The sequence below is a fragment of the Nicrophorus vespilloides genome, unplaced genomic scaffold (assembly GCF_001412225.1).
Source record: "Nicrophorus vespilloides isolate i.1.1-1 unplaced genomic scaffold, Nicve_v1.0, whole genome shotgun sequence".
In the NCBI taxonomy this organism is placed as follows: Eukaryota; Metazoa; Arthropoda; class Insecta; order Coleoptera; family Silphidae; genus Nicrophorus; species Nicrophorus vespilloides.
The window spans coordinates 64,796-81,662 of record NW_017097978.1 but is presented as its reverse complement, the minus strand read 5'-3'; the positions used below and the strand labels follow the sequence as shown (position 1 = coordinate 81,662).

Here is a 16,867-nt window from a genome sequence, read left to right as displayed (position 1 = left end):
TGTTTTGGGTTTAGTTATATGTTGAAAAATGCATCTTTATAGTTTTAGTATTAAAAGAGGAAAGGTACTCTATTCATGTTATAGTTGTCAGTTTAAGTTTAAAATAGATTATTTTAATTTATATGTATTTTCTTGTTAGGTTCATTAATGAAGGAATTTCTTGTACTATTATTTTGCTGATTTGATTTTACATAATTAAGTAGTACCAATCTGGGGAATAGAACGCGCGGTAGTAATAAATATCTGTCGAATCATTGATTAAATTTATCTAATCATTAGGCAGCGAAATGAAGGGATTTGGAGACCAATTAAAGCAATTGATATCTAACAATCCTGTATCAGATCCGATTATTACAAGCTGTACATCGTGCATACATGCAGATAGGTTTATTTATTTCTACTTTTTTTTACCGTGCGGTAATTGGCTTGTGATCGTATTTAATGCCACCGCCGGTTGTTGCTTGTTAATTTAAATTCTTAATAACAGCTACTGAAACGAAGGGGGCCTTACGAAAGTAGTGACTCTGCACATTCCCATCAATCTTAATCGACTTTTCCCTTCCGATATTATCTATATGGATTAATTGGTCGGAGACCGAATAACGCAACTGATTGGCTGATTATCTGGACCACTACCTCCGACGTATACCTTATACATACTATTTTTTTCTTTCCAATCAAACGTTCCTTTTGTTTCACTACCCACGGAACAAAACGAAAAAAATAAGAGAGAACACAACCAATCATTATCTTCTTATTTGGTAATGCGAGATTCATTAATTGCTTCGCGATCATTAAGATTTTTGATTGAGTTTTGATTTCGGTTTCTTTTCTCTTTCTCTGTTGAGGTCTATGTGGTTTCCTTCTTCCACTTTACCGAACACATCAAATCTACCTTCTGCAGCTAATTGATGTCAACGTTTTACCATTGGTATTAGGGGAAAATAAAAATGCTTGGGAAGTGTAAACATGACAAACGTGTGAGTTAGTGTGTGGACTCTGAGGGGCAGTTGGGACAGGCATAGGGATTGGGACAGGGCAAGGGGCGGACCTCTGAACGAAAGACCGGCTGACCCCCCGTGGTGCCCGAAATTAGCTCAATGTTGCCCCGTCGGGACGGAACCCACGCTGGGCCTATTACCACAAACTAACATATTGTTTCAAATCGCCGCGGCCCGTTTGAAATTGTAATTTTTTCCCTCTTTGGCTTTCATGCCTCGTTCTCCTTTTTTTAATTGATTTCATTTTTAATTAATTCTCATATAACAACAACAACAAAAAAAACAAGATACATATACGAATGCGAGAAGATGAAAAAACAAAACGTAAATGAATTAGTATTATAATATGACAGACTAGCATAAGACTACAAAAAAAACGAATTTATAAACAAGCCTTTACTAAAGTCATATCAATTTTAGCCACATACATCACGGCAACACTTCACAAATAATTTGTATGGAAAATGACATTTAAGTCTATTATATTACAGTTTATTTTATAATTCCGCTGTTTGATTCATTCGTTCTTGTCTTTAAATATACAAACAAAAATGAGGTAAACAAAAGGTAAAACAAAAGCAAATACAAGACATACTATCAATTACGGTATTCTAGGAATGTGCACAATTAAACCATGCGAAGAAATGGTACAAATTCAAAGTAAATGGTAATAATGTGAGATAATACCATAGAGGAAATAAGTTATCTCCGAAGTGCTAATTAGTTTATTTCTGCACCAAGAAAACGTTCTTTATTTGTGTTCGGCGCATGCACTCTGATGCTTTTTTTGTGTCGCTTGTATTCTTCGCGGCAACTGAAGAACGCACGGCGAGCTGCGAAATGTTTAATAATAAACGGACGGATGAAAAAGAAAGGGAACGAGCACAAAGTGAAATGTATTCCCATGGTGCAATTTCAACAAATTATTAAACGAAACAAAAAAAAAGGCTAATGTCGCAATTTATAAAATTAATTATGGAAAATGAGACGACAATTATTCTTACAAATTGGTTAATATACAATTTCTTGCAAATACTGACATATGAAGAAGAACATGATTATATAAAGTATATATAAATATTTTATACCATACTGTTCTATTCTCACTCATTCATTATAATTACATAAGGATAAAAATGTATTTTCTTAGAATTGTCTGTTTGATTGATAAATAATTAAATAATTTAAGTATAGTTATCAAATGAAGTAATTAAAATGAATCAAATTTGTTTTAAACAATATCTTATACAATTTTCTAAAATAAGGGTATTTTTATGAGTCCGAGCCCCAAGGTATAAATTAAAATGTGAAAGTCCGGAGCCGTGGGTGGGTTTCGGTTTTGTCAAAGATCAGCCGTAAAATAGGAACTGTTGTGCCAGTCAACCTTTTGTAAGATTAAAAGTTATTGTCTATAAATTTTATTGATCGTAAATATTTGATTAATGACTCTAAACTTAATTAAAAACACTTAAAACGAAATTATTTACCATTATGTTGTCACACTCAACTACACAGATTAGAAACGCTGCTAAGTTTATAGAAACATACAGATTACAGTATAAAACTCGTGTTTAAAGTGTTGTACACGTTCAATTGAAATGATTTACCACATACTATTGAATAGGAAATATGTCTACAATAAAACCTTGCCTTAGCTTCACTAAATATTTATATAACTTCAAAAATATCATATGTTAATTGATTACTTAGATATGATTAAATGTATATTAATATATTTATAAGTTTTCTTGTACAAATATAATTTGAATTCTTGGTTTAATAGCAAATATTTTAAGTAGAACGGATATCGTTTTCTAAAGTAAAAAGTTTCAAAAAGCAGTCAATGACTAATTGAGTGGAAATCTAAAAAATGTAGATATTATAGCTTGAAAGCACTTGGAAACAAGATGAATGTTGAAATAACAATTGCGTTTAGTTGTTTGAACAGTTTAAACCTATTAGAAAACAATTTGCCATTTTCGCTTGAAAGAGTAAAAAATAATAGGAATAAAAGGCGGGAAGCACTTAATTACATTAAAGTCCTTTTAGATTGAAAAGAGCGCGCTCCGAGTAAAACCTATAATTAGATATGTTAATGCGGAATTGAAAAGAAGGAAATTGTGGTAAAGTAAAAAAAGTGTCAAGTAATTATAGCGGCCGGCCGGGAATGTGTTTGTGTGAATAATGAAAGGTGACTGAGAAAGAGTTAGATAGAAAGAGTTAGAGAGAGAGGGAGAGAGGTAGGGAGGGAGGCTTTCTTACGAGTGTGTCAATGGATTGGAAACGTTTTCACGAAAGTTTATTCAACATGTTAATGAATGAATTACTGCCGTATTATACGGCTACTTACCCACCCCGTGGCAATGACTTAATGTTACCGCACTTAAAGAAGGGGCCCCCTACATTTGTTAAACACACACGAACTTTACGAATGAAATTACTTAGTCAATTCCAAAAACTCATTTGAAAAATACTATGCAGATTAATCAAAAATGTCACATAACAATTTAAATACAAATACAATTTTCTCCTTCAATTTGCTAACCTTGATGAATAATTTTGAATATGTTATTTCTTTATAGTAACTATAGTAAATAAATGTAATTAATATTAAATTATTTAAAATAAGTTACATATTTAATTGAATTATAATATAATAAAGCTCTACGTTGACAGGTTTTTTAAAAGCTCTGATTATTAATATCATAAAATTGCTATGACCTATTTCGGATATCCCACGAGACCGACTAACTTTCCCTAGATTGATCAAACGATTTTAGAGAGGGCCGGATTTGGGCCACGAGCAAAAGGATGCCTATATGTACTACAGATGAAAATTATTATTTTAAAATATCAAGAAATTGTTTCCTGAGTTTTTAGTTAATAATTAAATACATTAACTAAAAATTGGCCTATTATAAATAATATAATTAATTGGTAAGTTGTTAAAACTGCAGAACGTACATAAGTTGCTATTGAAATTACAAGTAATATGTGTATTGAATAACATTTTTCTAAAAAAAAATATGCAAATATATGTGTTGTAATAGAAAATTAGAAATTTATTATTCAAATCAATTGGAGAAAGTTTATATGTATGTTGCTTATTAATTAATAATTATTTTAGTAGGTATTATAAATATTTAATTTAATTTTTTATTTATTTTTTTTATAAAAATTGTAAGCGCCATGATTTAACTTTACTTCTCCGTTGAATTATAAAGAAAATTGCTAAATTAAAATATATATATATTTGTGTGTAACACGTCAATGCATAATGAATAAATTTGCGTGAAACTAGAGTAGTTTCTTCCTTCTGCAAAACAGTATTAAAAGGAAGAAACCTTGAGTTTTATTATGCGGGGAAATTCCGCGGTGAAGCGATCTCATTATTTGATATGCAATAAATAATAAATTGTTAATAATTTGGTTTGCATGTTTAATGGCAATTGAATGGCGGTTTCCGAAGCAAGCAAAGCAATTTCAATTAGGTCCGTCAGACTGGGATCGAAGGAACGAGAGTTCGAGAGGGATAATTTCGAATTGATATCCATTAATGTCGTTTCTCGACGTTTCGTTCCTCTCTGTCTCTTCCTTTCCATTTTTGGGGTGGCAATTATAGTAATTTCGAGTTTGCCTTATTTTCTTTCTATTTGCTGCGGAGGAGGTATCCAATATTAAAAAAAAGAAACAAAAAAAAAACAGATTACACTAATGTGTGTCGGTGGCACAAATTATATACGTCCAAAACGAGAATCATCTGGGCAACATTTGTAAGGTACATATATACACACACACCAGAGGAAAATGTGATTACGTCGGACCTGTCATTACAGACGGACTAAACGAATTTAAATTGCGTGATGAAAATTAGAGAAACTTTTGTATTAATTCCCCGGTTGCGCAACCCGTCGTTCTTGGTCTTTGTTCTCCGTACTCCTGTTTTCTCCGTAGGTGGTACACGCCTGTTTGCGCAAATTGGTTTCATGTTTTTTGACCAATCGAGGCGAAGTCAAAAATAAAATTGCGCATTTAATGTAATAACAGACACTTCTTCTCCTCGTGCGGATAGCAGGAGAGAGTGTTCGACTCGAACGTCCAGAGTGTGTTTTTAGTGTGAAATAATGGCCGAAGCCATTCATGAATGAACAATTTGCGTAGGCCATATAATTTAATAATAAATAATAACACGTTATGCCCGCATAAACATTTTATAATGCACTTTATACTTCACCTGGAAACTTTAATCATTTATTTCCTTTAATTATATCTACACACATTTTAATCAACGACCAAACAAAAAGTCATAAAAACTTATTAATCCCATTTGCATTTACATAAAATTTAAATTAAAAACTAAAAACGAAAAACGAAATGACCGAGGAACACCGCATTTACTATTTCATCGTTGCTTTGTTTTATTCCCATTTCTTTTCTTGTTTGCCTCATCTTTTTCTTTCTATTAGTATACGGACGTATCTTAACTACACTTAAATTTATACCAGTTCATAAAACAACACGCATCCTGGCGACCGTAGTTATTTCAGTGCATAGAAGAAACGCCATTAAATTTGCTTTTTGTTTATTTTTATCATTATATAACATGAAACTTTTCATTCAATCTCGATTAATATAGTATAAAGACACTATTTCATGGATAAATATAAATAACTATAATGTATTGCTGATAAGAAAAGAGGATTTTAACTATCTTCATTACATATATTTACTATAATTAATAGTTTCTTTAAATTTATATTCATTGTGCGATCAACTTAATTACAAATGTGGATTCAATTACATAAGAGCAGTTGTCTACATTTCAAGCATTTCATTTTAATTTGTAATGTTTTATCGGAGACAAGGGACACAAACAAAACATTATATGCGGGAACACATGTTTAAACAAGCAATCGTTTAATTAGATATTTTATCAAAAGTAAAGTATCACAAAATTACTGATAGTAGTTGACAATTTTATAAAAAATATATTAAATAATTTAAATATAACTTATTAAAATAAAAATTAAACATATATTTTATATAGTAATGAATTAGAATAAAAATAATACATAGCAAATGGTACTTAAAATATAGTACTTTTTAGATATTATTAATAGGCTGGCCCGGGAACATAAATTTAATTTGTAATAAATTATTGTAATAATAATATACAAAAGAACAACAGAAGAATGAGTGGAACAAGTGTGTTGGGGCAAGTGTGTATAGGGATAATGTGGGATATTTAAATTTGGGAAGGATATTTGGGTTTCGAGAGACACAGAATTTAGAGAGGGAGGCTATGTTGAACTGTTTGGATTTAAATTTCAAGGATAAGGACAGGTATCGGTCGAGGAGATGGACTATTTACTTTTTAGATTATTCTAAAATTTTCAATTTCTAACTTTAAAAATAAATATATTGAATGAACTTGTTTCAGAAAGAGTACCGTTTAATACTTTGAAATAGTTTACACATTTTGAAGAAGATGAATAAGTGCCACTATGGTAGGATTATTTTATTCGCAAATATAATTGCGGTTTTTCTTTATTGTCACACACAAATATTTTAATATAACAGAACTATCTGGTATATGTTGCCAACGAACAGAACTGTTGGATTAATTTTATTACATACTTTGAATGTTACTACAAAATTTATATCAAAAAAAGTTCTATTCAAGTGATTAATTTGCAAACATAAAAACAATAATGAACATGAAATAACTTTCAATATAAAAGTGTGACAGATATGCATTTTAATAAAATTTATAGTAGTGCCATCTCACGATTGTTGATCTAAGTAAATTTTTGCCTTGTTTACTGCATTTTTATGGAATGATGAAATTTTTATCATTATTGTTTGTTTTATAAACATATTTCATTACTTTTTTTATAGTATTTAATTGAGTTGGATTGTAGCATATCTTAAAATGCAGATGGTTGTTTTTTACCAATCTCTTTTCATAGCAATCCAAACACGGCGGATAAAGGGCACAATGAAAATCGCCGTACAATGCGATTCGGTGGCGAAAGTTGGGTACAGCTCACTTTCTGGAGCAACGCATTCTCTGCTGATTTCACGCGTTTATTGTACATTTGAAAGGCTAACAAAAAGCCAAAAAGCGTTGTTTTCACGTGACCAAAACGACGGTTGCAATGGTAGAGAAAAGGAAATGAAAGAAAAAAATAAATAACAGGGGGAAGAGGTGAACCAAATCCCCATCGACAATAGATACCTGCCTGTGCTCCCTAATGATATCGTCTGCCGTGGTAATTGGTTCGATTTTTTACCGCCTCCGCTACACGAATCGAATCTCCACGAAAACATTTCATTCAATTTATTTTTATTTTCTTCTCTTTTTTAATTTCGAAAACGAAACCGATCACTAATAAGATTCTCTTACCCTTTACCACCTTCTCTTCCTTGCCTTCTGCCCACCTGAAATCACACAGGTGATATGCAATGGTCTTCATCCGACGTGCAGAGAATAACAACTTTTATTGCTCGGTCTCGATTTAATTGAATTTTACTTTTATAATTGAAAACAGTCAAATATGTATGTATGCACGTATCAATATATATGTATATATATTGTATACAAGTCTCGCAGTTCGAGTTTAATTAAAAACTCGTGGCCCAATTCCTGTGAAATTACAAATTTGTTCCGAGCCGTAGACATAATTGCTATTATAAATATCTAATTAAGGAAATACATTATATGTGTATTACTCAGAGACCGGCGTTTCGTCACGTTAATCGCGGCGTAATTATTTAATACTGATTGAAAAACTTTGCCCCAGTCGAGCGCTAATTCTATTGTGCTCGCCGTTTATTTCTATTTACGTAATAATCTGCTAATTTTAATCGGCCTGGACGATTTTATATAATGACATAATTACACGCCACGTACCTTTTATATAACCGAGTGTAAAAAAAACAATATATCGTTTCACGATTTATATTACATTACAATATAACAATTTCAAAACAACTGCGTAAATTATGAGTGAATCTAAAAATACTACAAGTTAAAGAAAATTTCGTGCATTTTATAAAATTTCATGATTAAGATAGTTCAGTTTTATGTAACAAATATTAATATTAATAAACTACAGATTTTGTAAGTTCTGGATAATATATCTATGTGAACAAATACCGTAATCTAATATTCCTAAATGAGTTATATCAAAATATTCCTATTGAATATTAATAGTTATAGACCGTGATGCCTGGATTCCTAAGGATGGTGGAACAGTGGAAATAAATCAAGAAATTTTAATTGAATATAATTTCACAAATTTTTAAAATAAAATAATTGTTTAATGCACAATTTCGAAAAAGATGCCTAGAATGAAGATTGAACAAGCAACATTGAAACGTTTATAATTATAATGAACATGTTGACATTTGAGTCATGCATTAAAATAAATCACTCATTTATATGCTCGTGTATTAATAACAAATAATTAAGTGTATGTCAGTTTAATATGTGGTATCAATCAGGAATAATCGTGATTAATATAATAAGTTTCTCCAAATCAAAACGCAAATAAACGGTAATTAATGACGACAATCGAAATGGAGATGGCTGAAAACTACGTGAAACGCAGGTTATTAAGACGAATAATTCCCATGCGATGGTATTCAATGCGCTTGCCTTTAATTAATCGAAAGTCGGATATGAAAATTCGAGAAAGGCTCCTCCAACCAACGTGTGGAAACCGAAGTCGAGGGCCTTTTAATTGCATTAGCATTTATATAAGCTCTGTGTTTTAGATTAATGAATTCTGGCAGTATTTTGTTGTTTTAATTAAAAAAACCAACGTGACTAATTACGTAATAGAATAATGAAGGTTCCAGCAGACCGAATAATATTTATCTCCGGTCGAAGGAGAGAGATACGAAACGACAGCAAAAACAACAAAAAACAGACAGAAAAAAATGCAAAAAACGAACAGAAGGAAAACGTAAGGTTTAAAAAAGAGAGTATCGTTCGGGATTATTGGAACGGCCGTTTAATAATTGTGTATGTTGGCAGCGGCATGAATGGGTCCCGGTTCTTCGTCTTCTTCTTATTCGGTGGTTAATTGTTGTTGTGGATGTTGCATAAAACCAAGGAAGCCAGAAATTGGTTGGGTTCGTACCGAAGAGGAGAGGAGAACAAACAACCCCTCACTTAAAAATTAACTTAATGGCACGGCCGGTAATTGTAAAATAACGAAGGTATAATTTGCAACTCGCAAAAAAATGGCACCTATGTCGTTTTCCAGGAGCTGGACGTTACATGTGTACAGGTGCACACGTGAAAAAAGAGACCCAGTGCACGCTACCACATGGTTTTCCAAGAAAAATGAGCGCAACATGGTCAATGACACTGTCAGTGCATTATTTTGTGCTGGCCTCTTTACGTGATGCATTATCGCGATTTACTTTTACGTTCTTTATATATAAACACACACACTCACTAACAAAGCAAGAAACAAGAGAGCTAAACAGAACTAAACAACCGATAATTGCCTAAGAATGTATCACACATATATAGACTCACAAGCATGTCTAATCAATGTTTTTTTTTCTCTTTGCAGGTTTGGTTTCAAAACAGAAGGGCCAAATGGCGCAAACAGGAGAAGGTCGGGCCGCAAGGACATCCCTACAACCACTATCTGTCTCCGACGTCCGGAGGTCCTGCCCCTTCCGTGGTGGCTCCATCGCTTCCGAACCCCTTCAACTTACCATTCGGTCTGCGTAAGCCCTTCGACTCCCTAACCTTCCGCTATCCGCCTCACGTACTTCCGGGCTACATTTCGGGGCCGCCTCATTACCACCGCGCCGGCGCTCCTTCATTGCTGCCTCCAGCTGTTGGCATCTACCCGACAACGTCCTTCCAAACCCTTTTGGCCAACATCTCGGCAGCTCAACGGCCCAAGTTACCAGCCCAGGAATTCCCCACATCTCCGCCACTTTCACCAAGTGCTTCCGCTCCAGTGTCGCCCCAAGATGTTGACAGAAGGAGCTCCAGCATAGCTTCTTTGCGTCTGAAGGCAAGAGAGCACGAGCTAAGACTCGAATTGCTTAGGCAAAATGGGGGAGACCTCATTAGTTAATCACCAATGCAAGTTTCAAGTGCAACCGAAAAGGAAGAGAAAATTAATATAAAAAAACATGTTAAAGCAAGAAGAAAATAATCCTTTGACACTTAAATACGACGCAATCCACACAATCGGATGGTGTTATGTGCATATATAAAGTATAAAATTGTAGTGTGATAAGAATTTTTGAATAGGCAACGTACTCCGTCCATGCTTTATTATTATATTAACTATTATTATTAATAAATTATTTTCGCTTATTTTGAAAATAATAAACGTAATTAACATTAATTTTATTCTATTTTAAGAAGAAAAAAATATAAATGTCTAAATGTAAAAAGCTATAAAATAATTATGTGAAAATTATCATTATTACTATTATTATCATCATCGTAATTATTATTATTGTTACTATTAATGTTTATTGTTTTTCTTTTAGTTTCTTCTTTAATTCTGTTTTAAGACTGTACATAGCAAAGAAAATAAAACGCTGTCGATTTTTAAGTTACTATGAGTATGTTTATATTTTTAATGTAGAAGAATTTGTATTTGTTCTAATATCATATATAATAATGGTAATTGATTAACTATAGGTTTAATGAAAGCAATCTCTAGTTTCTAGACTATTTTGTAAAGTTTATGTAAAGAATTCTAAGATACAACCATTTCCTCAGATGTTCGTGTTGATCCGTCCAAAAAAAAATCATTAATAACATAACAAAAAATATTGTATTTTGATTCTTTAAAACAATAAATATTTTATAACTATATATTAAATGTTTAATTAATAAAATACATCCACATTCAAGATTTATAATATCCAAAGTTGTTTTAAAATTGCAAAATAATTTCAATAATGTTTTTTGCAACAGACATTTAATTTACATAAATTAAAATAAATATGTATTTTTAAATTATAACAAAAACCGATTTATATTGCAAAATTCCATATCAAAAACCAATGGTTCGCGATATATAATTGACAGCATTGACTTTGAGCCAAAACGAGGTTGTGGTCTTGGCAATTCGGTTGCAGTACAACTACAAAAATGTAGAGTCGCAATGCAGAAAGATTAAGAAACGCTGCTCTCTATAGTTTCTAAATATAAAAATAAAGTAATAATATTATTTCAAGTAATAGTTTAAGGTATGTAGTTGACGTCTTGATAAAAATACTTACACAAGAAACTTTTTTAATTCTTTAAAAATGATAAGATTATGCAAATTAAATTTACATTTGCAAGTTATCATTTGTGAGTACTTTAGTGAGGGTATTTTTGTACAACATTTTTCAATGGGAATTCTATTTAGCATTCGTATGTTGAATTTTAATAATTGACAGATTAATTATAATTCTTCAAATAATATTAGTTGATGTCTAATTTAATATTTGAATTATTTAAAATTTTCAGGTAAGTAAACGGAAATATAGTGGTTCTGTCTTGTATTAATTGTTATTATAATAACAAATTAATTTTAATTTAGAACATTTCTTAATTTTAAGTTTTATTGTGGATAAGTCAACGAAAACAAATTCAATAATAATATATTTTTTTAAATAAATAACAACAATTAATAATTCTAATTTTTATTATTAAGGCCAAAATCCGCTAAAACGTTCGGGAGTTTGACACTGTCTGGACTTTGATATATACCCAAATTGTGTTCTCTAGTGATATCTGCGATCTTATTATATCTTATTCCAATCAATCAATATAATTTAGTTAATTTGATTCATAGTAGTTTCCGTTTAGTTATTATATGTTTTTTCCATTTAAGTCTGCGATTTAAAATTATACCCAGGTATTTGGCATCATCAGCTTCTGTGATAACATTATTATTTAAAATAACTGGAGGACAGATTCCTTCTTTTTAGGGTGAAAGTTACGTGACTTGATTTTGGTTCATTTGTTTTAATTCGCCATTTTTTTTAACCATTCGTTCAAGCTGTTTTGATGTTCTTTTATGGCAAGTATCGGGTCTATATTTGATGCCAAAATTGCTGTATCATAAGCATAAGCCGCAACTTTAGTTTTTGCAGTTGTTGGTAGTTGGTAGTTTTTGCAAATGTATAAATTGTATAAAGCAGGGGTCCCAGTATACTTTCCTGTGGAACGCCTGATTTGATTGGAAATAACTTTTGTTATCATATTTTCAATTCTAATTTGGAACAGTCGATCGCATAACAATGATTTCATTATGTTGAAAAACGTGTGTGGTAATAATTTTGTGATCTTATATAATGAACCCTTATGCCAAACTTTTTCGACTGCCTGCGTAATATCTAAAAATGCTCCTATGCAATAGCTTTTTTCTTCCAGTGTTTGCCTGATCTTGCTGGCTACTCTATGGATTTGTTCAATGGTGGCGTGTTTTCTACGGAATACAAATTTTGTTAAAGGTTAAACGTTATCAGGTAATTGGTATACAACCTCTATTACTTTTTTTAAATAAATTGTTTGTCATAATCATTTATATGAACATTGAATTATTACAAACATTTATGTGTTTATTGAAAATATTTCCAAAAAAATATAATTTTGTTACACATACTTTATTTAAATTAATTAATTATAATGCATATATCCAATATCCAATTAAATACAGAAAAAACTCACATTTACAAAAACAAATTATAGAAGTAAAAATAAATGTTAACATATTCTTTTTATTTTTTGCTACCGAATACAAATTGCTTACATAATTTATACACAAAAAATATAAATCATGCATGCATTCTCTCCAATATTATCTGGGCTTGGCGATTGAAGTCAGTTAATACTAACTAAATATCCTGCGAGTTTCGTATGAAATTAGTGTGGGTTATGATTAATTAATTAAATGTTAATTTATTGGTAAAGGAGATCCCGTGGAATTGGTACGCGCATGATTTATGGGTCCATTAATTTGATGCTTATCGGAGAATAATTTTGTATGGTATTTATGGTATTTAGAGTATATTAATCACGAAATATAAATCAGAAAATTCGGTTAAAAAGCTATTAAATCAATTAGCCGAGGTGGCTCTAAATAAATTATTGAACTAATTAATCTTCGACCACAACATTATGTGTATCACCTTGTGCTCCAAGGTCATTCGTGCTTAAATGTTATCTTTCAATTTTGCATAAGTTAATTAATATTTGCCTTCTTTTTTCCACCTGTTATATAAACGCATCTATGAATTTTAAAACTGACTCGATGTTAAAAGCAATTCAATAAAACTCAAAATACCATTAATCAAATTTGTATACCTTTCGTGTTACCATGAATCCATTCACTTTAATTATTGTTTGTTTAACAATAATTACATTTTTCTATAGCAATTAATTTATTAACAAATTGCTTAACTCAACTGAATATGTTAACATTTATATTGCAAAATGCTGAATTGTAAAATACCTGATTTCTAAAGGAAGTAATTAAAAATCGCAGTATTATATTCATATACAGTCATACCTAAATTAGCAAATAGGATTCGTTTAACGAAATTTAGTTTTCTAAGGTAAAATACTATCACCAGAATTATTTCGTAATTATTTTTTTTTTGAACCAAGAAAAGTTTTACTTACGTACGAAATAAACTCACATTTAATATAAATTTAAATATATATTATTTAACAATAATCGCTTGAGAATAACGCTTCTTTTTACCTTCGTTTGTTCACATTTTTTCGGCAAGAATTTCTTTAATTTTGTTTTACTTATTTTTGCCTTGTTTCTAACAAGGTTATCTAAATTTACCACTTAAAAACCACCATTCAATAAATTCTAGCATCATCTTCAAAAACATTTTGGGATAATATTAATTGCATTTCTCTCTTTTTTTTTATGTCGTATAATTTTATTTACAATCTGTTCATCAATGTGAACATTGAGTAAATTTAAGATCGCGGTTGACATTAGGTAGGTAATCTTTCCCGGTGGATAGTTACCATTATGATGATTTAATAATTTTATTTTTAATTTGTTATTTGGTTTTCGTCTTGTAGGTTAAGTTCAGTAGTATATTGATGCTCTCCGATTCCACTATTTCCTTTGACTATGAATCTGCTGCTATCCTTAATACTGACATTGTCCATCGACTTGGCTAAAGGTTTATATACTAAACCTCATTCATTTGTCCATATGTGATAAACGATGGCCTTTCAAGTACCGAGAGGGCTCACATCGTGGGTAGAGCAATTAGTCGCACTGTTTATTAAATATAACAAAAGTAGAACACATTATCAATTTATACAATAAACACATTGATTTTATTACTCAAAACAGTCTGGGCAATGTTAGAGCAACTACAACAACTTGGTCTTTTGCATATGTCACAAAACGTTGTTGTTTTCTTGTCGCTCTTATTTGGACAAAAGAAACACCACTTGCTTGTGAGTGTAGAAAATCATTCATTAGGTTATGTTTCAACATATATTTTAATCTGCATGATAATTGCAATCAAAATTCTAATATTTCGAGAAATGTTTTGATTGAATATTCGATCATGCGTATATGATTCAACCAATTTAACGTTGTATCAAAGGTACCTAAATTCTGAGGATTCATATATAACTTTACTGTTGACATCAGCAATATTTAATATGCAATGAAATTTAGGCATTGGTACATTTTTCATTGAGTGCATTCAAAACTACTTTAGTCTCATTTTAGAAATGTATGATATCAGTTTTTATTTTGTATTTTCATTTACAGTATTAGTGTGAATTATCAGAATAACTGATTTTCCCCCTTTTGGTACATGGGAAACCAGAGTTAATCCACTTTGAAATCCAAATATTGAAGATATTTCTACAACGTAGTTGCTCTAAATGGGTCACTTTGACCCGAAATACACTCTACAATAAAATAAGTACATTAAATCGCGATCCATCCGTAGCACTTACGTGTTATACCCATACTGTGCAATGGTATTCCTATATTTGTATTATAAAAATAACATAAATACTTAATATTTCCTTATTTCTTGGTTGCCGCTGCTGCAAATAAGATTTTACTGCAACTTATTTATGAATACATTAATATTCGATAAATAAATGATGTCTTCACTTTATAGCAGTCACAAATCATGACGTGAAGACGTATCCAATGTGGCGATGTTTCGGTATTAAAATAACTCTACTTCATTTGCACACACGTATTTATGTATTCAGACTAAACGGACAGTTTAAAATTTACCTATAGCCTCTAACCAGATTTCAGATTTGATCGAAGTTAACTACTATTATATATTCCAATTAGTATTTGCATTAATATAATAATAGATATGTAACCCACTTTAATTTTCATAAATAAAAGTTACGAATGTAACCATACATTATATTTATACTTAAGAATATTAATCACGTTTATAGTCATACATAAATAAATATATATTTATCAATTAAAAAATAACAATAACACAAACCATTGCAAAGGTCTACTGACTTTATGTCCTATCTATATTTAATATGTGTATATTTTTGTATACAATTACAAAAAATACTTCATAAACATCAAATTCTCTCAGAAATATGAAAATAATACAATCTCTATAAAAAAAAAGTAATAACAATTGAAAATTACTACTCTCTAACTTAACTCTTAACGAACAATCGTTTAAATAAGTTCAGTATGACACCTCACTCAATAAGTTCGTCGGATGATTAATAACACAAAAGCTTTTTGGCAATATTCGACTTTATTCATCAACCTGGTCTCCTTGAAGAGTGATACATAAATTCTAACGCTTTTCTAAGATTTCGATACATTAATTTTAGAACGATTTATCTTTAGCCTCAAAACACGTTTCAGTTTCGGCAATCACTTCTTCATTGGAGCCAAATCTCTTTCCCTTGAACATTCTTTCATTTTTGCCATCGTTTTCAAACGTTACATAACGTCATATAATGGTCATATTGATGGTTTTTCCTTTCTCAAGGTAATCAATGAATACAATTCCGTGCGCATCCCAAAACCAGCTGACATTTGCATTTTTGGCTGCTTTGGAAGGCTTTCACTCTTTGCTGTCCGCTCAGCTGACGACCTATTTGACTCTGGAGTGTAGTGGTGGATCTAGGTTTCATCCATTATTACATACCGCATGAAATGAAATCCTTTTTATTTCGGTTCAAAAGCTCCAAACACCGCTCGGAATCATCAACTCGTTGTTTCCACTATGCATTTTAAACAGATCTTTCTCATGATCAAATGTTCATGGAAAATGGTGAATACACTGTCTTCTGATATCTTCAGGGTATCTGTACGACCGCGTTTTATCAACTCATGAAATTCAGATTTTTCTATTGTTTTAAAAATTATAAAAGTAGCGTCACTAAAACCACTGTAACTTGTAAACTACACGTCAGATTGACATGGAATTTTGACAGGCATCGTCAGAAGGTTGGTACTTTATATAGATTTATAGGGCGACTAATAGCCAAATGGTTATGTTGCCCTACCCACAATTTCGTGGTCGACGGTTCGAATCCTGGTCGAGCCAGGCCATTTGTGAGCCCTCTCGGTGCTTGCAGCAATAGGGCCATCGTTCATCGCAGATGGACAGTCAAATGAATGAGGTTCAGCATATGGACCTTCAGCCAAGTCGATGGACAATGACAGTGTTAAGGATAGCAGCAGATTCACTGTCAAAGGAAATAGTGGAATCGCAGAAGTTAACCTACAAGACGACAACCAACCAACAAATTAAAAAAATGAAATCATCATAATGGTAACTATCCACCGAGAAAGATTATCCAATTAATGTCAACCGCGATTTTAAATTTACTC

At 31.3% G+C, this 16,867-nt stretch overlaps 1 protein-coding gene across 3 annotated transcripts in view; it reads left to right on the top strand.

Moving 5' to 3' along the window:
* LOC108561463 (homeobox protein aristaless-like) overlaps positions 1 to 10,302 on the top strand; it is a 121,435-nt gene extending 111,133 nt beyond the window's left edge. For all 3 annotated transcript variants that reach the window (XM_017919405.1, XM_017919406.1, XM_017919404.1), the window contains one exon: positions 9,590 to 10,302. In XM_017919405.1, the coding sequence (XP_017774894.1) occupies positions 9,590 to 10,108 (519 nt within the window). In that variant the 3' untranslated portion in view covers positions 10,109 to 10,302. The remainder of the gene's footprint in view (positions 1 to 9,589) is intronic.
* Positions 10,303 to 16,867: the final 6,565 nt, after the last annotated feature.